The 24107-nt window shown below is 44.3% G+C and overlaps 1 protein-coding gene across 4 annotated transcripts; it reads left to right on the top strand.

The window, feature by feature from the left end:
- The first annotated feature begins 1866 nt into the window (after window positions 1-1866).
- Window positions 1867-21565, top strand: GATD1 (glutamine amidotransferase class 1 domain containing 1). 4 transcript variants are annotated; one of them, XM_065591923.1, is made up of 9 exons: window positions 1892-2075; window positions 4223-4299; window positions 6832-6876; window positions 7718-7823; window positions 9183-9290; window positions 10160-10254; window positions 13844-13937; window positions 15768-15879; window positions 18134-21565. In XM_065591923.1, the coding sequence occupies exons 1-9, from the start codon at window positions 1979-1981 to the stop codon at window positions 18141-18143; spliced, it is 744 nt and encodes a 247-aa protein (XP_065447995.1). In that variant the 5' UTR covers window positions 1892-1978; the 3' UTR covers window positions 18144-21565. The 4 variants fall into 4 exon arrangements, with proteins under 4 accessions (XP_065447998.1, XP_065447995.1, XP_065447996.1 ...); XM_065591924.1 differs by having other exon boundaries at window positions 18137-19091; XM_065591926.1 differs by lacking the exon at window positions 6832-6876 and having other exon boundaries at window positions 1867-2075; window positions 18137-19091.
- Window positions 21566-24107: the final 2542 nt, after the last annotated feature.

Raw genomic sequence — 24107 nt, 5'->3', positions numbered from 1 at the left:
TTCGGGGGGGGCTTTCTGGGGGAGGGTGGATAAGGTTTTGGGCAGTCAGGGTACAGGTAGGGGGTAGGGTCCTGGGGGCAATTGGGGGGGGGTCTTAGGAAGGGGCAGTTAGGGGACAAGGAACAGGGAGGCTTAGGTAGGGGGTGGGGTTCTGAAGGGCAGTTAGGAGCAGGGGTCCCAGGAGGGGGCAGTCAGGGGACAAGGAGTGGGGGGGGGGTCGGGAGTTCTGGGGGGGGCTGTCAGGGGGCAGGAGTGGGGAGAGGGATCGGAGCAGTCAGGGGACAGGGAGCAGAGGGGTTTAGATGGGTCGGGAGTTCTGGGGGGGGCTGTCAGGGGGTGGGGAGTGGTTGGATGGGGCATGGAGTCCCAGGGGTCTGTCTGGGGGTGGGGGTGTGGATAAGGGTTGGGGCAGTCAGGGTACAGGTAGGGGGTAGGGTCCTAGGGGGCCAGTTAGGTGGGGGGAGGGTCTCAGGAGGGGGCAGTCAGGGGACAAGAGGCAGGGAGGCTTAGGTAGGGGGTGGAGTCCTGGGGGGCAGTTAGGGGCAGGGGACCCAGGAGGGGGCAGTCAGGGGACAAGGAGCGGGGGGAGGGTTGGGGGTTCTGAGGGGGGGAAGTGGGAGGGGCGGGGCTAGGGCAGGACAGGGGCAGGGCGGGGCTCCTCCCGTCCTCTTTTTTGCTTGCTGGATTATGGTAACCCTATCCTAGGGGGCAGTTAGTGGCAGGGGTCCCAGGAGGGGACAGTCAGGGGACAAGGAGCGGGGTGGGTTGGTGGTTCTGAGGGGGGCAATCAGGGGGTGGGAAGTGGGAGAGAGTGGATGGGGGCAGAACAAGGGCGGGGCTAGAGCGGGGCTCCTCCCCTCCCCCCCCCCCCCCCGAGTGTCCTCTTTTTTGCTTGTGGAAATATGGTAACCCTAGAGTCAGCCTTTCCTGTTCTCTGAGTGTTTCCCTTTCTGGTGCCCCCCCCATGCAGTGAAGAAGGAAGTCGTCTGACAGGAATGCGGAGGGGAGAGGAGCTGGGCCTGGCGTTAGGGGAGGACTGGGCTGAGAAGCCAGGGGGTGGACTGGAACTGGGATGTGGAACCACAATACTGGGCGTGGGGTGAGGAGCCATGGTACAGTGTGGGTTTGGGATGAGCAGCTGGACTAAGAGGTGGAGGTGAGGGGTGGAAGGACTGGAATAAATGGCCCAGGAAGGGCAGGTCGGGGGGAGGAGATTGGGACAAGGAGCTGGGGGGCATGTAACTCAGTATGTTTCTACATGATGGAGTTACTGTTTTTTCAGTTTGCTTTTTTAAAAGCTAGGAAACTACATAACAAACAAATAAAACAAGAACAGCCCCACCTAAAAAGAACATTAAACTTGCAAACTCAAACCTTGAAGTTGGAAAATGACAGAATTAAGATTATCTTTGTGCAGCTTTAATTTTGACCCCTCGTGTTTGCATTAGGCTACTGTCCTCCTTAATTACATGATCACAGGGTTTTTATTTCCCCTCAGGACCCCAACCACTCAGTGCACAGGCTGCCCCTGCTCTGGGGCTGAATCAGCGCTGTGTAGTGAAGGAGGCTGTCAGCTGTAGGACCCCTGCACACAGCAATGTTAATTCTGGGCATTTCCTAGCTTTGAGTGCTTCACTTTGCAACCTTAATAATGCTAACTGAATGGGGGAACTTTGTATGGCCCCCAGGCCACGACTCTCCTCCTGTCCCCAGCCCCACACAACCCTGTCCAAATGACACTCTCTTGTCCCTGCACCCCCGGCCACCACAACCCTCTCCTGTCCCCTCCTCCCGGGCCAATGACACCCCCTCTCGGCCCCACCCCCCTGCCCCGTGGGCCCGGGCGCTGGCGGGGGGGAACAGCCGGGCGGAGTCGAGCGAGGCTCCCGCCCCCTGATCTAACCGGGTGGGCGCCTGCGCGGTGCGGGCCGGCGGGGCCCGGGAACCTCCGCTGGGGCCGTCTCCCGGGCCCGTCCGTATGAGGAGGCAGCCGCCGCCGCCGGGCCCCGCCAGCGCCATGTCGGAGCGGCCCGGCAAACCCGCCTGCCTCATCATCGCCAGCGCGGCCTCCGGGGGTGAGTCACTGCCCGGGCCGCCCCCGCGCCGCTGTCAGCGCGGCTGGGCGGCCCGGGAAGGGGACCCAGAGCTGGGCCGCCCCTGCGGCGGGAGCCTGCCCTGGCCGGCCTGGCGCCGGTGTCCGCCCGCCTCGTCCACGCCAGCCCCAGCGCGGTGACCGCAGGAGCCGCCCCGCTCCCTGTGCCCCGCTGTGAGAGGGGGACCAGGGGCCCTGCTCTGCCGCTGCTTTCCCCAGCCCGTGTAGTACTTGCCCGGGGTGGAGCCCGCTGCCCTCACTGGCACAGCGGCGCGCTGAGCTTGGCTCTGGGGCAGGTGAGGGGTCTGTGCCAGCCCCCAAGCCCCCCCGTGTGTTCATTATGGGATCCAGGCTGTCCGGAGGAAATGGAGATGCCGGGTGGTAGACCTGGCTGGCAAACTGAGCTTGCACACACAGCCTCATTGGACAGAGATTTATTAATCGTTTCTAGCAGAAGAAAGACAGGAACAACACTAAGATACTTCAGAGGAAGGTTGGTCTGGTAGTTCAGGTGCTGAGATGGGTTCAATAATCCGCTTTGTCAGACTTCCTGTGTGGCTGTAAGCAAGTCACTTAATCTCTCTATGCCTCAGTTCCCCACCTGTAATCTAAGGATAATACTACTTCCCTACCTTCCAGTAGTGTGGTGAGAATGAGTTCATTAATGTTTGTGAAAGGCTCAGTTACTGTGCTGTTGCAGGCCGTGAAAATACCTTAATGGCTAGAACTTGCTCTGAGCAGAATTTAAGATGTCTATAATTAACGTGTCCAGGCACGATCCTTTCCATAGTTCTTTATCCTGCTACGTCAGATGCCAGGGGGTCATTCTTTTAGAAATTTCTGAAGATGGCACAGTCAGGGCTGTTCCTTTTTTTGGAGACTGTTTCATTGCACGTTGGAAAAATAACCCCAACTTATACATACAATATGATGAGGGCTAATTTAGCTACAACTAATCAGGAAAGAGATCTTGGACTCATCGTGGATAGTTCTCTGAAGACGTCCAAGCAGTGTGCAGCGGCAGTCAAAAAAGCAAACAGGATGTTAGGAATCATTAAAAAAGAGATAGAGAATAAGACGGAGAATAATCTTATTGCCCTTCTATAAATCCATGGTACGCCCACGTCTTGAATACTGCGTACAGATGTGGTCTCCTCATGTCAAAAAAGATATACTGGCATTAGACAAGGTTCAGATCAGGGCAACTAAAATGATTAGGGGTTTGGAAGGGGTCCCATATGAGGAGAGATTAAAGAGGCTAGGACTTTTCAGCTTGAAAAGAGGAGACTGGGGGGGGGGGGAATATGATAGAGGTATATAAAATCATGAGTAGTGTGGAGAAAGTGAATAAGGAAAAGTTATTTACTTGTTCCCTATAATATAAGAACTAGGGGCCACCAAGTGAAATTAATGGGCAGCAGGTTTAAAAAACAATAAAAGGAAGTTCTTCTTCACACAGTGCACAGTCAACCTGTGGAACTCCTTGCCTGAGGAGGTTGAGAGAGGCTAGGACTGTAACCGGGTTTAAAAGAGAATTAGATAAATTCATGGGGTTAAGTCGATTAATGGTTATTAGCCAGATGGGTAAGGAATGGGTGTCTCTAGCCTCTGTTTGTCAGCAGGGTGGAGATGGATGGCAGGAGAGAGATCACTTGACATTATCTCGTTAGGTTCACTCCCTCTGGGGGCACCGTGGCATTGACCACTGTCGGTAGACAGGATTACTGGGCTGGATGAACATTTTGTCTGACCCAGGATGGCCATTCTTATGTTCTTAACTAATTTTTCATTGGTCTGGGACTTTGGATTTTGTTGCTCTCTCTAATTTTCATTAACACCGACTCTGCTTGTACTGTTCCTGTTTTTCAAAGCATTACGTTTTCTAATGCCGTTATTAAAATATGCCGTTATTAAAATACTAACATCAAGTGTAGAGTGTGAAAGTATTATACATTATCTTTGTGAATATTTCTCCTTGTGTTATTAAAAAGGTCCCTAGGCCATGGGAACCTTTTAGTGACCTGAAGGTTCATTTAACATAGGCTACTTGGTGAAATATGTACTGTACAGTGTAGCTGGGTTTAAGATATGATGATTCTTTCCTTAAGTTGTCCAACTCTTATTTTCCAGGTGTGTCTGCCCAATCCTTTCTTCATTCTTTTACACTGGCTAGCGCTGCTTTTAATCTACAAGTTGCCACTCCAGGGGTAAGTGTGAGAGAACAGCAATTGACACCAGTACATACTATGATGGTCTGAAAACAACCAGTCCTGCATTAATGTAATAGTAGTAGTAGCTATATAAAAAGTACATAAAAACATACATTACTAATACATAAAAACTAGTAATAATGAAAAAGTATGGTAGCCCTTTGTTGAGAGAATTCTGATCATCTTTACAGATGAAGGCCCTTGATCTTTAAACTCTTACATACATGCTTAACTTCAATGAGAACACTCATATTCATAGAGATAAACCCATGCATAAGTGTTTGTAGGATTGGGGTCTATGCTGGTACATTAATTTAATTAATTAATAATTATAAAGTCCTCTTGTTTTTTTTGTTCTAAAGCAGAAGTGGGCAAACTTCGGCCCAGGGGCTGCATCCAGCCCTCCAGACATTTTAATCCGGCCCCTCGAGCTCCCGCCGGGGAGCAGAGCCCGGGGCTTGCCCCCGCTCCGGCACTCCAGGCGGGGAGTGGGGTCGGGGGCTTGTCCCTCTCTGCGCAGCTCCTGGAAGCAATGGCATGTCCCCCCTGGGGCTCCTACGTGTAGGAGCAGCCAGGGGCTCTGCACGCTGCCCCCACCCCAAGCACTGTCCCTGCACCTCCCATTGGCTGGGAACCGTGGGAGCTGGAGGGGGGACATGCCGCTGCTTCTGGGAGCTGCTTGAGGTAAGCGCTGCCCGGAGCCTGCATCCCAGACTCCCTCCCGCACTTCAACCCCCTGCCCCAGCCCTGATCCCCTTCCCGTCCTCCGAACCCCTCAGTCCCAGCCCGGAGCAACCGTCCTATACCCCCCGGCCCCACCCCAGAGCCCGCATCACCAGCCGGAGCCCTCACCTCCTTCCGCACTCCAGCCCCCAATTTCGTGAGCATTCATGGTCCGCCATACAATTTCCATACCAGAAGTGGCCCTTGAGCCAAAAAGTTTGCCCACCCTGTTCTACAGGATGTTTCCTGAAATACTGCAAGAATTTTTAAAGGGGATCTACAAAGGGAAAAAACCATGGAGATTGTGCTCTCTTGCTGCTTTGTGTTGTTTAAAGAAGGTTTGAAAAGTCAACTTCTTTCTCCCCCTCTCATCCCCTCAAAAAACCCCAACAAAATCTTTTGTTGCTTGTTTTGTATATAAGACATTTTGATCTTTCCGGCTCTGGAAGATTTTGACTAGAGAACTAGGAAAATGATGACATCATAAGAATCAAGATAGTAAAAATTGAGCAATAGAAATGGGAAGGGGTTTTTCAGACTTTTAAAAACTGTTTGACCCAGATTCTCTGCTGCATCTAGTTTCTGCTTGGTACAGCCAAGGGAAGCCCTCAGGGAGCCTGTTGCATCTCCCTGATTCTCAGGGTTGATCTGTTCCTGTCCTGGCGTAACTTAGAGCAACCGGGGGCAGCTCTAACTTGCATCACCTAGCAACAGTCCACAGTGTTTACTACCCCAGCTGGGTATAGCCATATGATAACCAGCTCTGGCCATGCTCCTCTGCCTCTGTCCCTATCCTGGGGCGACAGGAGTGTGTGTGTGTTTAGCATAGGAGGCGGGTATGCCAGCTTTGCGCCAGCTGGGAGTTCCTGTACACCAGAGGAATTCTCAGCTGTCAGATCTGGCTGTTTTCTAGTTGACGCAGAGGGATTGGAATTACTACAGAAAATCTGACCCTTTGTGTTTTTTGCTAACACTTTGACCATGTTAGTCATTGAAGTTAAAGGACGTCTTCGTTAAAGATTCTTCATTTTCATTTAAGATGTTAAAGCCTTTAATAAAAACATTGTGTGTACCTGCATAGGATCAAGGCCTTAAGTTCTGATATTCAGACTAATATTTCCCTAGCTTGGTTGTATGGATTATTGGAAAAACAAACATGCGTGTGATTGATTGCAAAGAATCAAATGGATCATAAAAGGACAAATAAGCAACTTTTACGTTTAGTCTGGCAAAAAAGTACCAATGTAACACTTCTGTTCAGTTGCACACAATGAAAAGTTGTTTCCCACAGTCCAAACTGAAACTGCTTTCCTGCAAAGTTAATAAGAAAATGACTCACTTTCATTCTGCACTGAGATTTTTGTCTTATTGTCTCAGATACAAACAAGTAAACTGAAATAAAATGTGCTGATCCAACTATCTCTAAATGCATGTATGAAAACTAATAACACAGAACTCCTTAATATTACGAAAGGGACACTTTCCCCAATACTGCTCCATCTCTGTGCTATGTTTACCTTGCTCATCGGGCAAAATCTGGAGTGGATAGTTGAGCCTTATGTAATATCCTTTGGGCTTATTTAAAAATTTAGTATTCATGTAACTTATTTTGATTAACAAGTTTTTCAGAAATTTCTAAATGGGTTTATTGTAAAATACATTGAATTGGATAACTACATATGTCAGGAGACTGATAATAGGAAGTAAATCTGCTCACCTCTGGGTCAGTAGTTCAAATTCATTGCAGGCTAACAGATTAAAAATTACCATTTGACAAATGTTTGATGTTTTCTCTGTTTCTAACAGGCTGGAATTCAAATTTCTGACATCACTCTTGAGAGATTAGTAATAGTTAAGTATGGTTGCTTGTTGTGGCTTCCTCACAACAAACAAATGCAACACTTATAGTTGTAGTTTAAACATCATTTTCCAATACGATAACTGTCATTAATAGTTTTTAAAGCATATAAACATGACTACAAAAAATTGAAAAGAGCCAATTGTGTAGAAAATTCATGGAAGAGCTTTAGCTCTATAGGCAGAATAGAGTGAGAGAGATTTTTCATGGAAAAACTCACATAATTTTGTCAAATTGACAAATATACAGCTGTACTACTGGGAGAGGCCTTTATCTCTGGATCACCAGTTAAAATCCAGTCCAGGACAGAAGTGACTGAAAATTAATACCATTTTATTACTGAAACAAATCTGCATCATAGTTTGGCACTAATCAGTACTCTGATTTGTGCCTCTAAAAGGCCAGGGATTAACTGGGCCCTGGAAGATGAAATATCCTCTTCTCAAACAGAGGCCAGGTCTACACTAATAATACTTTGCCAGTATACCTAGAGTGGTATACTAGCTTTTGCCAGTATAGCTTATTTCAGACCCCCTGAGCAAAATAAACGATACTGGCAAAAACATGTCTACATTAGAGGCTTTTGCTGGCATAGCACATCTCTGTTCCAACAAAAGTTTGTAGTATAGACCTCCTGTTAGATATGGCTTCGTGATTTCAGGATTAAGTCATCTTGGAGAGAGAAATACCTTTTCTGTGGACAAAGAGAGAACTTTTGGTTCCGATGAGCACTAAAGTCCCTGTAAAAAAATAAACTCCACACACTTAGAAACAAACTAAACAAAAAACTGTGTAGTGTTATTAACTACTATCTTTGAACAATGATTCAACTAGGGGAAGCTAATTGACTTTGTTGATGTGAATGAGAGCAACATGCGTTGGATACAGGACTTCCGAATGAAATCTTATGCAAATCCTGCCAAGTTGGAGTCAATTGATGGTGAGTATCTTTGAGGTTAGCCTTACATGTCTCCCCTCTATATTGTGAAAACAAATGCTTCTGAGTGTTAAACCTTTGGGAAGAAAGGAGCAAAAAATGTGATGGGTGTTTTTGGAGATGGTCTGTCAATTTGCAGAATGGGCATCACTGTTGTCTTCCCACCCTAATTGATCGGGCTATTCCCCCTTAAAATTTTCTGGAGAAGCTGCATCATCTGTTGCAAACGGACTGCGTAAGTAATCGCTGAGACAAAAACTACAGGAAGAGATGAAACTATAAAATGTCTTTTCTTCTGTTTTTATTAACATGTGTACTCAGCACTGTTCCGGCAGAATATGCCTAACAGAGTACCTTCCCCCAAGCACTTACAATATAAGGGCAAGTGGATGCAGTGCAATAGAATACAGGAAAATTACTGAGTGTGTTGTAGCTAGATGAACTGGGTCTTAAGAAAATGTATTAAGGAAGAGTGGGAGAAGGTTTATGATATGCTAAATGATAGGGTTGTTCATGAAAGAAGGTGTAAAGTGGGCAAAGAAGTCAAAAGGATCAGTAAGAAGAGAAGCTCATACGCTGTGGAAGAAGCATGAGGGGGCTGTAAAGTCAGACTGAGGAACTGATGTAGGCAAGAAGTGAGATGGGGCAGAGCCTTGTTGGAAATGAGGACCAGGAGCTTGAATTTATCTTTCTCATCATGGATTTTGCCATGAATTTCAGCATAGATATGGGCCCTGTCTAGGTATTGCAGTGGGCCTCTACTCCCTAGTGTAGATTGGGAAGAAGCACTAGGCTTGAGATGTCTTTCCCATGATTGAATCAAAGTTGTGCTAAAAAATTCTCGCTCTTAAACAGAGGTGTGGTTTGGGGTTTTTTTTGGTTTTGTTTTGTTTTTTTGCATCTTAATTTTTTTCTTAGGATGTCATGGTCAAGCAGTGAAAATGTTAGACTAATAAAAAGCCAATATTTTGGCGAGATACATTTGCTCCTGAAGAAAGAGTATACTAAACTAGGCATACCGGTAACTATGGGGTCAATTAAAGGGCTTCTGCTATAGCAGAAGGAAGAATGGTAAATATTTGGCTTGTTAAGAATATTTCTTTAGAAGCTTGTGATCTTTGTAGGCCTTTATACCACAATACAGCTTTCTTCTTCCCGAGCTCTGGACTTTATAGTGAGCCACATAGGTATTTTATTTTTATTTAATTTCTTTGGTATGTGTTTTTATATAGTGTAGTATGTGACTGACTTTTTTGTGGAGTATTTTTTGTTTTGTCAAATAAATTTTGAACAGAAATCATGCTCAGATATTTTTGCCTGTTAATATGGTCTAAACTTGTATTATTCTCTCTTCCTGTCTAGGTGCTAGATACCATGCCCTGTTGATTCCTAACTGTCCTGGGGCTTTGACTGACCTTGCAAACAATGGATACCTAGCTAGGATATTGCAGCACTTCAGCAATGAGAACAGTAGGTAAACCCTATTGGGGATCTTTATTTTGTTTTAATAAAATCTGGAATCTGTATGTAATTCATTACTTCATTGTTGGTCCATGCAAAAGTCCATTTATCTTGCAGTGAACACTTGTGGGCATTGTAATGGAAGAAGTGGTGATGTGGCTAGCAAACTTCCAATTACTTACACAGCTGGAAGAGTGCAGCAGCATCAGAACTGGGAAACTGCTCTAGATCAGTGTGTCCTTTCACTTAAAAAAAATAAAAAAATAGCAAAACCTTTCTTGTGAAAAGAGATAAAAATAAGATGTTTTGAATGCTTTTGAGAAAGAGAAGAGAATTATTCTGCCTTACCAATGTCCAAACTGGAGTGATGCTCCCTGTGAGTTAGATGGAACTCTTAGTTCATAGCCAGTTGCACAGTATTCCAGAGTCCTCTTCAATAAGTTCCTCATCCTGCAAAGAATCGCATGTGTGCTTTAATTTAAGCACTTGAGTGTGAATAGTCCTGTTGCAACTACCTCTGTTAAGCACATGTGTAACTCTGAAGGATTGGGCCCTAATCTTGTAAATTGGTGCACAGAGAAAACAGTAAAGCCCAAGAGAATGCAAACAATGCCTCATAATATTATTTTCAGAAAGGTAATATACAGTAACTTAAAGGATATTATTTTGGCTGTTCTAACTTTCAGGATATTTACAATTAAATGCATTTCTTAATTTTCTTAATTCCCATGCGTCTGACAAAGTGGGTATTCACCCACGAAAGTTTATGCTTCAATACTTCTGTTAGTCTGTAAGGTGCCACAGGACTTTTTGTCGCTTTTTACAGATCCAGACTAACACGGCTACCCCTCTGATACTTAATTCTCTTTGTTTTTTAGAGCCTATTTGTGCTGTGGGACATGGAGTTGCTGCTTTATGCTGTGCCACAAATGAGGATAAATCATGGGTATTTCAGGGATACAGCCTGACAGGGGTAGGTACTGTGAAGCAAACTTCTCCCAAAGTGAGGTTTTCACTGTGCATGGGGCAGTGTAATTTAGTGTGGTAGTGCCAGGGATTTTGGTGTCATCCTAGGTCTTAAGAGACTTTGGGCCAAATCAAAAGAATCAATCTGACATGTTCAACAACTTGTTATTCGAGAGCTGCAGGACTGTCATTGGCAAGGGGTGCTGTAGGCCAGGATGGTGAGCTGTGTAGGGGCCCAAGACTGCATATGAGGGCTCTGCTGCAATTCAGCCTTGCTCTGGTGAGTGCTGTCAGTCTCAGCATTTTATAAATACCAGATGAAGGTGATAAAACCTCTAAACAAATTTGCCATAGCCTCTTTGGCTGATAGTTCATAGCTCTAAATGTCCCTAGATACTATGGTTATTCAATTTGGTGCCATAACACTGCTCGTGAATTTTATTTCTATGAATGATTTTTACATGTTAAAGGAATCTAACTCAGAAAAGAGCTATTTGTACAAACTAAAAGAAGTACAAACTCAGGCTGCCGTTATTGATCTCTTGTTTATCCTGTTGTGCTGCTAGGCTGTAATGTCTCAGACCACCCACAGACTGTCACCTGTCTATGCAGGATCTAGACTCATTTCTCAATGTGCAAAATTCTTAATTCAACTTTTGTAGTTGAAAATTTACACACACAGTCAGGAAATTAAAAATTATGGTTTCCTCAGAAGCTGTAACGCAGACTCCTGGTGCATATATATTTGATATCACAGCATATGCTGATACTTTTAATGTAATATGTGCATTGTGGCCTAGTTATGGTCGTTAAAGATGCAGATTTGTTTAAATTGATGATGCAGTTGTACATTGAAATGTGCGATCAGACACAAACACTGTGTATTGCACGAAATCCAAGTAACTGGGCTGTGCAGTATAGAGATCACTACTAAGCGACATTTCAGTGGGGTTAATCTCTTGCATGTTGTTTACTGGATGCAGGCATATATTTTCTGCTGTTAAATTAGTTGTCAGTATCATGATCTTGTGTGAATGCAGAAGTGGGAAGTTTCTTTATATCATGGTTGAATGGGCTGACCCCAAAAGCAGCAAGGTGGAGAGCTATCTTTTTACCTCCCTTTAGCCAGCACTGCAGGCAAAAGTGCCACAGCAGTAGCTAACAGAAGGCAGATTACTCATGGGACAGGGCAAAGGGCTTGTCCAATAATCTTTTGTTTAAGAAAAAGTACATCTTATGTGTGATGATTTTGTATGCAGGAATGGTTGAGTGTTAACACCTCCTAGACCATAAGGAACTGAAGGTCAGGCTGTGTTTTATTTGAAAGGTACTTTTTCTCACATTTGCATTAAGGTCTTGGATTGGTTCTGTGACCCCCAATGTCATGATTTGAGAATTGTTAATATACCTGCCTGCCCATCGTGGGTTACCTTCTCATTAGTGTGTTATATTTATTTTAACTTTATGAAGTGCTAGGGTTCAAAAAATCCCTATGTGGATTCCATTAAGATACAACACGATAGGAAAACTAACACCTGTGTGAGTAAACAAGCAGATGTAGGTTTCAGAGTAGCAGCCGTGTTAGTCTGTATCCGCAAAAAGAACAGGAGTACTTGTGGCACCTTAGAGACTAACAAATTTATTAGAGCATAAGCTTTCGTGGACTACAGCCCACTTCTTCGGATGCATACAGAGTGGAATAAATATTGAGGAGATATATATATATATATACACACATACAGAGAGCATAAACAGGTGGGAGTTGTCTTACCAATTCCGAGAGACCAATTAAGTAAGAGAAAAAAAAACTTTTGAAGTGATAATCAAGGTAGCCCAGTACAGACAGTTTGATAAGAAGTGTGAGAATACTTACAAGGGGAGATAGATTCAATGTTTGTAATGGCTCAGCCATTCCCAGTCCTTATTCAATCCTTTGTTGATTGTGTCTAGTTTGCATATCAATTCCAGCTCAGCAGTCTCTCGTTGGAGTCTGTTTTTGAAGTTTTTCTGTTGTAATATAGCCACCCGCAGGTCTGTCATTGAATGACCATACAGGTTAAAGTGTTCTCCCACTGGTTTTTGAGTATTATGATTCCTGATGTCAGATTTGTGTCCATTAATTCTTTTGCGTAGAGACTGTCCGGTTTGGCCAATGTACATGGCAGAGGGGCATTGCTGGCACATGATGGCATATATCACATTGGTAGATGTGCAGGTGAACGAGCCCCTGATGGTATGGCTGATGTGATTAGGTCCTATGATGATGTCACTTGAATAGATATGTGGACAGAGTTGGCATTGGGCTTTGTTACAAGGATAGGTTCCTGGGTCAGTGGTTTTGTTCAGTGATGTGTGGTTGCTGGTGAGTATTTGCTTTAGGTTGGGGGGTTGTCTGTAAGCGAGGACAGGTCTGTCTCCCAAGATCTGTGAGAGTAAAGGATCATCTTTCAGGATAGGTTGTAGATCTCTGATGATGCGCTGGAGAGGTTTTAGTTGGGGGCTGAAGCAGATGTAATATACAATGTGTCAGGTTGGAATAGCACATGGCCGGCACCACGTCCCTGTGGGCCCTGAGGGAGCAGGGGCCAATAGGAGCTTCGGGGGAGGTACCCCCAGGTGAGGGCAGAGCGTTACAAAGGGGTGTTACAAATCATGAGGTGGAGTTGAATGCCTTTTAACATCCAGAATTACAGAATCCCAGCTAAACATACTCATGGAGTATTTCACTGTAGCTATAAAATGGCCCCAAACATTTCTAACTTTTTACAAAACAACATAGTCGTTAATTCCATCCCAATTTACCATGTTTTGTGGGTACAAACCTTTGCTTATCTCTTCATGTAGGTGATTATACTGGATTTAATGCTGATGGAGGTCAAGTAACAAACTTTTATCAGAGATAGCTTGCTATTATCATTATTGCAAAACAACCTGAAAGTAATCAATTGGAAGTTTAATTAAGTGGAATTATATTTATAATTACAGAGCTTCAGGGTGCATTGGTATAAAGCAGTTCTCAGTCAACTATTGTTTTCTCAGAAGCTTCTCTCCTGGTTTCTGGGCATGATGTTCTACTCCTTCCCTGACACTGGCAGACCATTTTCACCTCTCATTATTTAAGATTTGCAGAGACCACAGAATCAGAGAAGGGAGAAGAGCAGAAAAACCCATGACATTCTCTAGGGACATTGCTTTACTATTCTAATTAAGTGTGACGTTCTCAGATGGTGCCAAAACCAAATCCTAAAATAGACAGACGCCCCAAATCCTTAGTCATGTACTGTTGGTGCCACTATGAGGTACTTGTGTGCTTCACCTTTCTATGCAGACTGAGATTGACTCCCATGATAATTTCCAGTTTGCTCCCTAATTTGGATAGCTGTAAGATACCGGATATTTTGGGGTTTGGGTGTTGTTGTTTTTTTTTTCAAGTACTCCAAAAATAACTTCCGTTGGATGTTTTTATTAAAAAATTTTGGAAGAAAGAAGGGGGTAGAAGAATAGATTGTGACCGAATATTTTCCTTATTGGTTTTGCTTGGATCTGTCTTATGTAAAAGCTAAGCAGACTTATCTCATGCTCCTGTTTCTTTTCAGCCCTCTGTGTATGAGCTGATAAGGCAGCCCAGTTTTGCCAGTTTGTCCATTATTGTGGAGGACTTTGTGAAAGATTCTGGAGCTACCTTTAGCGGTACGTCACTTTCTGATTGTTAGCCCTTCATGTCTTATGAATGATTGTTGGTGGGTGAAATAGCTTTTATATCAGGGGTTGGCAAACTATGGCCCGCAGGCTAGATCCGGCCCGTCAGGGCTTTGGATCCAGCCTGTGGGATTGCCATCCCTGTGGCACCGCGGGGCTAACGTGGGCTCCCTGGCTTCGGCCCGTCGCCACTCTCGAAGTGGCCGGCACCACGTCCCTCTGGGCCCTGAGGGAGCAGGGGCCAATGGGAGCTTCGGGGGAGGTACCCCCAGGTGAGGGCAGAGCGTGGAGCCCGCTGCCTCTCTTCCCCCCCCCCCCCTCCCCCCTCACCCCCCCCCCCCCCCGGACCGCAGGGACGTGGTGCCGGCCACTTCTGGGAGCAGCGTGGGGCAGGCAGGGAGCCTGCCTTAGCTCCGCTGCGCGCGACTGCCACCCCGGAGCCGCTCAAGGTAAGTGGCGCCGGGCCAGAACCTGCACCCCGAACCCCTCCTGCACCCTACACCCCCACTCTTCCTACCCTGAGCCTCCTGCTATGCCCCGCACCATTTCTGCACCCCAATCCCCTGCCCTGAGCCCCCTCCTGCACTCCGCACCCCCTCCTGCACCCCAACAGCCTGCCCTAAGCCCCAAACCTCTGCTCTGAGCCCCCTGCAACACCCCACACCATTCCAGCACCCCAACCCCTTGCCCTGAGCCCCCTCGTACACCCCACGCCCCTCCTGTGCCCCAACCCCTTGCCCCGAGCCCCTTCCTGCACACCGCACCCTCTCCCCCCCCACCCCAAACCCCTGCCCCAGTCCTACATTCATGGCCCTGCATGCAATTTCCCCACCCAGATGTGGCCCTCTTGCCAAAAAGTTTGCTCACCCCTGTTTTATACCTTTGCCATGCATGTGAGAAGGACCATTACAGAATGTGCTCTGTTACACTGTTAAATTAAAATGCAACACATGCTAAAAGACCCTGGAAAGTTAAAAATGTTTTTCCATTACTGCTGCTAATCAAGCTTTTGTGTGTTTAATTAGCAGCTTTCCCCTTTCTAATTAGCTGCCTCTTCCTGATTAGTTCAGTAATGATATTCCAGCATCTGATGTCACAGTCACTTCCATGGTGACTACTTGTGATGTCATACAGATTTGGCTGAAGCTTTATTGAGTGGATTGAGCAGCAGAGGAGGAGTATGTTCAGAGATAAGCCATTTATACCTACCCACGCATTTGGATTATCATCATCAGTTGTCAGGAAGGGGGTGGGATACAGAAAAAGAATGACAGATTAATGGAATTTCATGAAATAGTACGTAAAAAAGTTTGATCAAGGACAAAAGACCAAAGTGGTTGGTGAAATACCAACATGTTACCCTGATATACTGGTGTTTGCTAGTATTGTCACTGGACAGAAAATCTGTATCATTGCAGGCTCTTTGTAAGGCAGTGATTGCTAACTTTGGTTTCTTACATGAGAGGTATTTATAATGCATTGCATGGGTGAATGGAAGCTAAAGAAATGCACTTCAAAATTTGTTTCCCAGGATAGCCTCATGAAATACACAGGGAACTTGCTAGAGGACTGCTACAAATAAAGGGCCAATCTGTCCATCGTTCCATGCAGGGAATTCCTGTTGAAATCCTCAGGAAGCTTTGATTGGAGGGTCAGGTTTATCTCTATCTTGTAGACAGCTCAGCATATCAATTAGTCACCAAACACTATATCTATTTGAAATAGTTAACATCTGTACTGCAGTCTCATTGGATGTGTGAAATGGAAATTATGAAGCAGTGTCCATTGACATCAGTATTCGAATATTTTTCTCTGATTCAGCCAGCAAGCCAGATGCCGTACACGTAGTTCTGGACAGGCACCTTGTTACAGGACAGAATGAGAATTCCACTGTTATAGCAGTCCAGAACCTTATTCTTCTCTGCAATGGCAGGTGAGGAACTATGGGTAAAGCACTGTGGGAATGGATTCTTTGTCCAGAAATATTTATATTTCAGAAATAACTCTGAAATTGTCATCTTTGTGGCACTATTTTCTGATATAACAGAAGTACAAGTCTTTTTAAATTGCAGATTAAGTACATGTTTTGTCTCTTGTGTCTTTTAATTTCCTTTTACTAACGGCATTTTTGATTTACAATTATTGGGTTTGAAATGCACAGCTACACACAGACTGATAAAGGGAAATATGAAATTTGGGTTCACTCAGTCTTTTCATTAGGAGAAATTAATCTTTTATGAGTAAATTCTTAGTGTCACAGTTTCAGGGGAACATCACCTGTATCCCCCCCCCATCCATGGTCCACTCCAGGAGTTCCCAGGTGGGTATCGCATTTCCAGCTGCCACTTGTGTCTGGGCGGGGACTCTTGTCCCACTGCCTTCTGACCAGGGGGTTTTAAGGCTGCATAGCTCCCCTGCCTGACACTCTGATATCACCAGCGAGCCAGTATGTCTAAAGGCCAGCACCTGTGCTTTGCTTTCTCACTTAGGGCTATGAACAGTGTATTGACAACAGTTAAAAAATTACCACACAGTTCTTGCTAAGCAAGCACCTTTATTATTAAGGTAAAAGCATTACAGTAAAAACATAATAAAAGCAATACACAGATTTAAACATACCAGGAGTCACCCATCAATTTTATTGGACCCTTGTAGGCCAAAATCATTCCAATCCTGTCACAAGGGTTGGGAATCCCCTTGGAGATAAGCTCCTGTCCATTTGCTGAATCAGAAAGAAGCCCTGTGTGTGTTCAAGCTCATCCTTTTATACCAAAAGCTATTTTTTTTGTCTCTTAGGCCTTGTCTACACTACCAAGTTTTGTCGCCAAAAACGGCCTTTTGGCGACAAAACAGCAAGAGCGTACACGCTACAATGGGACTTTTGGCGACAAAAAACTTCCATCCCCATGAGAGACTTGTCTTTTCCCCCTCCCATTTTTGACAAAGAGCCAGTGTAGACACTGCTGATTGTTTTGTCAACAGAACTGGCTTCCGCCAGTATCCCACAATGCCTGCCCTGATTGCTCTGCTCAGTGTTTTGATCTCTGCTGCCTTGCAGCCATGCGCCCCTCCCCTTTCAAAGCAGCGGGAAGTATCTGTGTGCTGCTCTGCTTGGGGAACAAACAAAGAGCAAATAATTGGAATGCTCCTGTTCTGCCCTGTGCTAGGAACACAGCAGCAGGCAGACTGCTGCAGGGGGAGAGGGATAGACTGCTGTGCTGCTTTGCCATTCCTCAGCAGGGAGAGCTCACACAGCTACTCATGATGCTGCTCTCAGCAGCTGAGGGGGCTGTGGGAGAATTCAGAGAGAATCCCAAGATGCCCAGCGATCAGCTCTTCCTTCCCACAACGCTGCACTGTGGGATACATACCCACGGTGCATTGCTCACCCTGTCGATGATGGTGCCCACAATGTGGACGTGCTCCCCCTGTCGACAGATCAGTTGTGAACACCCGTTGGAGATTTGTTTTGTCGACTTTTGGGTGTCAACATAAATTTTGTCAACAAAACTTGGAAGTGTGGACAAGCCCTTAATCTCTGGAAAACTCATCATGAGCCAGTATATGCAAACCACCATGGGGGCAGTATGCTTCTAAAGTTGGTTGGTCTCAGTGACTCACCTTAATCACCACCCACTGTTTTTAGTTTCTGTAGGAGCTGCAGTAACCCTCCGCCATGGAGTAGAACACATCATACATAAACCATTTGTAAATTTATTACCATGTCCCCCCCAAAATACTGCATGGGATTACAATATCTGTCACACTTTGAGCTTTGATAAGTTAGTATTTAGGCAGCTCCATATATTTTGTACAGTAGGAACGAACAGATTTCAGATACACCTCTACCCCGATATAACACTAATTCGGATATAACGCAGTAAAGCAGCGCTCCGGGGGGGCGGGGCGGGGCTGCGCACTCCAGTGGATCAAAGCAAGTTCAATATAACGCGGTTTCACCTATAACACAGTAAGATGATTTTTGGCTCCCGAGGACAGCGTTATATCGGGGTATTAACCTGTTGTTAATAGGTTGGTGGTTTCATTGATTTGTTTCTTGGATCTGCCAATATGAAAGACTGCAAATAACAAAAATCTGGATGGGATTAGGTGAATATCGGTTAGAAGTTCCTTTCCAGCTGTGGGCTGGCTAGCCATGTCATGCTGTTGGATGTGTTTCGTTTCAGCAGGAAATGAAGGAACAGGCCTCCTTGTAGCTGGGATGGACGAAGAGCCAGAGAGACTGAAGGCTTTCGTGTCTGTGAAGGGGATGTCTTGCAGATGGAGAGGGCCATCAGCACTTCTGTTGACTCGGTGATCATGAAGAGGCAGTACCAATGTACGTGCAGAGTGGATAAAGCTTGTGAACAAGAAAGCATTAACGTGTATCACTCCTTAAAGATGATCCTGAAATAGTCTCACTTCACTTTCTGGTAGTGAAACCTTTCTTGCAGATTTTCTCCCCCCTGCCCTTGAAAAAAGAAGTTTCTACATTTTACATGGGAAAACATCCTAAAAAGAGCATTTATATTTATAGTACCAACACTTCTCCTTGTGCTAAAGGGCAGAGACCCCACTCCAGGGCTATATAATGTCAGCCCTAGTTGGGAATGTGGTAATTCAGCTCCATAGCAAAACAGTTCTGGAATACTCTCAATTTAGGGCCATTCATTTATCAGCTGGTGCCTGTGGTTCAGATATCAAACTCCACAATTAATGCTGCATTGAATTGCAGTTTGAAGCCTATTCTAGCCCTCTGTCCAATGAGTCACAAAGTTGGCTCCAGACTCTTTTAAATGGATTTTTGAAAGTGTGACAGATTTGAGATATAAAGGAAAATGCTTAGATAAATCCTACATGAGTGCAACTGAACAATTGAGTCTGAAGCAGCTCACCTTGGTGATACCATTGACATAATGTGCTCTTTTCTCGTTGTGTATTCAGGTTAATGCACTTCTGTAAAAAATCTACTCAAAGGTTGTTTTAAAGGACCCTCTAAAAAGTCATTTTCAGTACTGTCTTGTGCAGCATGTATTATGAATTTGTATTGTTTGGATTGTCAGAAATATTGATCTCTGGCAAGTACAGTGTCATTGTCTGTTCTTGGAATTAATTTTATTACAGAAGTAAAAATGTAGAAATGAATTTACTTGGACCAAATAGATTTCATCCTGTACGTAGTTTCTTAGCAGATCAATGACTCATTCTCTTTGCATTTCATATTGAGCATGTCATTTGTTCCTTTCCATCCATTTTAAAAATGAAAGGGGACAGTCAGACCATGAAGAAGGGTTTTCCCTCCACCTTAGTCCTAACCATGCGAAAGTGTTTGCTGGAAGATGAATGCATTCATGGTTGGTTTTTTTTCCATGACTGAAATTGAGACCACCCTTTTCTGCAGTATTTTCCAGGGAGCAGGACTCATAAAGTTTCTCCTGATTACGTTTTTCCTTAAAGGGAGCATGAGATGCTGTAATCATAATCATCAGGCAGACCAGCCTGGTTTCCTTTTCTGAGGGGAAATGTTTATTAGCTCTACTTGCTCAAAACTGCTGTGTGAGTTTAAATAATCTGCCATGGGGTTTCTAGGATTTCTGGCTGTGTTATAAACTGAAATCCTGCTTTCAGATTTGCACTTATGATGGAATTGTTGGTTAAATCTTCATCCCTGTCACAGCTCCTGTCAAGGATTTTCTTTTAGTTCTCTGCTGCCAGAACATACATCTCAGCTGCAGTTTTCAGTGGACCATCCAGTGACATGATGTGGAACATCTATTTCATTAGCATGTAGAGGTCCAGACTGAGGCCATGTCTAGACTACAAAATTAAGCCAACTTTATTTACATCAGGATACAGTCACTGCGGTAATTACATCGCTTGTGTGTGTTTACACTTTGCTACTTATGTCAGCGGTGCACGTCCTCACCAGGAGCGCTTGCACCAGTTGAACTATCAGTGTGGGGCAGTGTGGAACAGCCAGCAACAGTCAATGTAAGCAACAGTGTCTGCACACACTGTGTTGACCTAACTAAATCAACATTGACTCTGCGCCTCTCGTGGAGGTCGAGTTAAGTCAGTGTAACGGGCCAGTTACGTCTGTGGAAGCGAAATTTTACTGTAGATGCTTATATAGGTCACTGTAAGCTGTTTTGCGTCTACCTAACGCTAGAATAGACCAGGACTGAGATTGGGGCCCTATTGTGCTGGTTGATGTATTCACACAGAGCAAGAGAGAGGCTCTCCCCAAAGAATTTACAGTCTAAATAGACAAAACAGACACCCTATCCACTAGACCAGAGGTTCTCAAACTGGGAGGCGGGCCCCTGGGCGGGGGGGGGGAGGGGAGGGGAAGGGCAGCAGACTGTATTTGGGGGGAGGGGCGAATGAGCTGCTTTAGGGGGAACAAACTTACTGTGCACATTTTACCCACAGCAATAAATAACTAGCAAAGCTGATTCCTCCAGACATCGTAGCTCCTCAGATGGCGCTGTGCATTTGACTCTAGATGGCACTGTGCATATTGATGGATTTTGTTAACCTTGCATTATACAAAGTTATCATCTGTATGTTAATCTGTTTGCTATGACACGGTATGCACATTTCATTGTAAGCATCGACCACACTCGCTGTTTTGCTTTTGCTCTTATTACAATGGATTGATTGTTGGCTCTGTTTGGATCAAAGCCTTACTTGTTTTTAATATTTAAGTGAAAGCTGCATATTGTTTTTTTTATTGTTGTGTGTGTGTGTGTATATATGTGTGTGTGTGTATATATATATACACACACACACACTTGTGTAGCAGGAGGAGGGGGCATAAACTACTACAGAAACAAGGGGGGCACAATCAAACAAGTTTGAGAAATACTGCACAGTCTACACTGCCTCCCATATCTCTCTAGCATGTTCCCAGCTTTGATAGTCCATATTCCTGCCTCTCCCTTCATTTCCCCCCTTTCTCTCCCCCATTTAAAAGCAGTTGAGAGAAACCTAGTTCTCTAAGGGCAGGAAACTGAAACTTGCTCTCAAGACTGCCAATCTTTTCTGCTTTTATTTTTCTTATTGAAACATTTAGGGGCCAGTAGAGAAGACTTGTAATTTCACCAAGGCTCATTTCACCCAAAATTAGAGTCCCAAGTACTATTTTTTCCCCCAGTGACAGCTTGAACTAGAAGTGTGATGGCAAGAACTTGTGGTTTTGAAAGCGCAAAGTGAAACGTAACTTAATTCAAAATAGTTTTTGATTGGATTTGGGTAGTAAACTGGGTTCTATTTCAAGCTGTGCCTTGGGTTTCCTACCTGATTTTGTGCAAACTTATTAACATCTCAGTTCCCCATCTGGAATAAGGGACTACAACCACGTTGCCAGCTCAGGGGAGTGCTGAGGCTTGATTCCTAATTGGCAATGTGTTTGGTGACCCTTGGATTGAAGATGCTAGATGAGCTCAAAGTATTAAAAAGGAAACTGTCCATCGTAACACTTCCTGTTGTAGCTGCTTATCTATTTTTTTTGACTCTTGTGACTATCTACTAAACTTTGTATGCGCCTGTACGAGGAAGTTTTCCAGGTTAATCATTGTAAAAAATATGTATATGTTAAATGAACTACATAATATTTTTGAGTGCCTCCTTGTTCTCACATTAAGGGACTAGATGAAGAGGCGTCTTCCCTATTTTTCATTATTCCCTCACGTGTGCCCTTTTTCTTTCTGATCTAAATAGTCCCCATATTGGAGCCATTTTTATTGCAAAACAGGGAGTAGGCATTTCATGCCCTAGGAAGAAGTGGCTGGATAGGTGATGCATAATGTCTGCTTGCACTGTCTGATGAAAAAAGAACATTGGCTGGTTGGTAGTGACCTGATTTCTAATAGCATTGCAAGCAAGTAAGTGATTTTGAGAAGGAAACCCTCACCCTAATGTGCATGGTGGACTAGCAAGTGACAGCCTTAGAAATTTTAGTGACAAATAGTGAACAACTGATGCTGACACTATTTTTAAAAAATATAGTTTTCATACAATACGACCAATTTAAACTCAGGGCTGTAGACGGTGCTAGGTTGATGGAAGAATTCTTCCATTGACCTAGCTCCCGCCTCTCAGGGAGGTGGATTTACCACTACAGTGATGGAAGAACCCCTCCTGTCACTGTAGTGAGTGTCTACACTGGGGTGGAAAGAATGTCAGGCTGTCTTACAAAACATGTCCAAAGAGCATGTTAGCTTTGGGAGGAGTCTTCCTGTTCTTTGGTCACTGGATAAAAGTGCAAGGACACTAGCTTCTGCTGAGTGGAGCAATGAAAGGGGTAACGGGATGAAAAAGGGGTAAAGGTAACCACAAAGGAAGCTGCAGATACTGTTTGGCTCAGGCTTTTTTAAATTTTGGAAGAAATCCTGGACTGAGAAAACATTGCAGTGATTTCAGATGGTGAAATATATTTGATTTATTTAGAAATGCAGTTGCTGTATCATTGAATTACTAAAATATGTTAGGGTGAACATTGTTATGAAAGTTAGTGCCACAAGTCCTCCTGTTCTTCTTTTATCCCCTCCTCTCCCTCACACATACCGGAGCACAGAGAGCTGATGTCACTTTTAATCAACTTCCATCTCATGACACACTCTCCTGTCCCCTCGCCCCTGGAGGGGCTGATAGTCTCATAGTTACAGTTTTCATAATTGAAGAACTATTGGAAAATGTTTTCAAACAGCAATATGTCTCTTGAATTTGCTTCTCAAATGCATATATGGTATGTTCTTGGTACCAAAACTACTGGCGTGTTTAACATTCCCATTCATTTTGAAATTAGTTAAATGCAAACAAAGTTGAAGTACAGGCACAGAGAAAGAAATGAAAGCTTAAGTCATTGTTATGTGCCCAGCTATTGGAGCATCTCTCAGCTGTCCCTTATTTAGTCCCAAAGTTAAACATGTTCCACACAAATTTGGCATCCCCCTCACTTTATTGTTGAAAGTGTATTTACAGCAGAAATAAATAATCATGAAACTGCAGTTGTGGAAAGAGTGTTGCTAAAAAAAAAAAAATCCCATGACATTTTAAGTTTCCTCCCTGAATAATTTTTGACCCTTTTTGAATCTGCCACACGTTGTGTTATGCAGAGTATTGTTCTGTGTTGGGGTCTTGGCAGGTTGAGCAGTATGCATAGTAGGCATCTCAGTTCTCGCATCCAAGCAGTGACCTTTATTATGTGTGTCAAGTTTCCATCATTAGAGACTTAAATTTGTCCCTATGCCTCACAAATGGCAAGTGTACTTTTACTATTGTAAAAATGTCATAAAACAGTGCCGGTGTCACTCTAAAGAAAAGGCTCTCATGTTGTCTGAACATTTCTGCTGTTTTTTTTTCTTATTTCTTAGTGTGGATCTTGTTCTCACACTTGGATTTCACCAAATTGAGAGGTGGATACTGAAGAATAACCTTCAGTGTGTATTTCCTTCTTTTTCTCAGTTTAAAATTAGACTTGTAATGCCTCTTAAAATCCAGTTTTCTTTTGGCTTAATGGCATACTAAAACACAGCTGCAGACATTGTAGCAGCTCTGCAAATGTAGCAGACACTTTGGCCAAGGCAGTGCCCCACAAGAAGCTTTTATGATTCCATTGCAATGGTAGTTGAGACATCTGCTAACGGATATGCATCCGAACACATGGGCTGTAGGCCACGAAAGCTTATGCTCTAATAAATATTAGTCTCTAAAGTGCCACAAGTACTCCTGTTCTTTCTGCTAACACTGTAACTGGCCCTTTGTGGAGTGAAAAAATTGAAAACTTCCATAGCCATTTTATTGCTGCTTTGGATCTGGTATGGGGTTAGTTATCAAGTGGCTTTAGAATTTTGGACGTAATTAGAGCATTCCGGCTGCTACAGGTGTGGAATATGCCCAGCGAATACACAGCCCTGACTGGCTTCTTTCATATGTAGATTATATTTCATAAATGCATTGTCACTCTGCAGGAAGTACATTTCTGGATCATGAGTCATTTAGCTTTCACCCTCCTGTAACACTGCGAGACGCCTGCATCAATAGTTTAAAATTCCTGTTCTCACTTCTCTGATTTATCATTTGTACTGCCCTGGTCTCCCAATACGTTAGGCCCTGTATAACCATACAAAAAGGCACCGTCCCTGCCACAAGGAGTTT

This window comes from Chrysemys picta, chromosome 4, assembly GCF_011386835.1.
Source record: "Chrysemys picta bellii isolate R12L10 chromosome 4, ASM1138683v2, whole genome shotgun sequence".
In the NCBI taxonomy this organism is placed as follows: Eukaryota; Metazoa; Chordata; order Testudines; family Emydidae; genus Chrysemys; species Chrysemys picta.
This window is presented reverse-complemented; position numbering and strand designations above follow the sequence as displayed.

Bases quoted from the DNA above. Each gene is read 5' to 3' on its own strand.
- GATD1 (XM_065591923.1), top strand. From the start codon at position 1,979: ATGAGGAGGCAGCCGCCGCCGCCGGGCCCCGCCAGCGCCATGTCGGAG. The intron at 4,300-6,831 runs GTAAGTGTGAGA...TGTTTCTAACAG, and splicing joins TACAAGTTGCCACTCCAGGG to GCTGGAATTCAAATTTCTGA. The intron at 13,938-15,767 runs GTACGTCACTTT...TCTCTGATTCAG, and splicing joins TTCTGGAGCTACCTTTAGCG to CCAGCAAGCCAGATGCCGTA.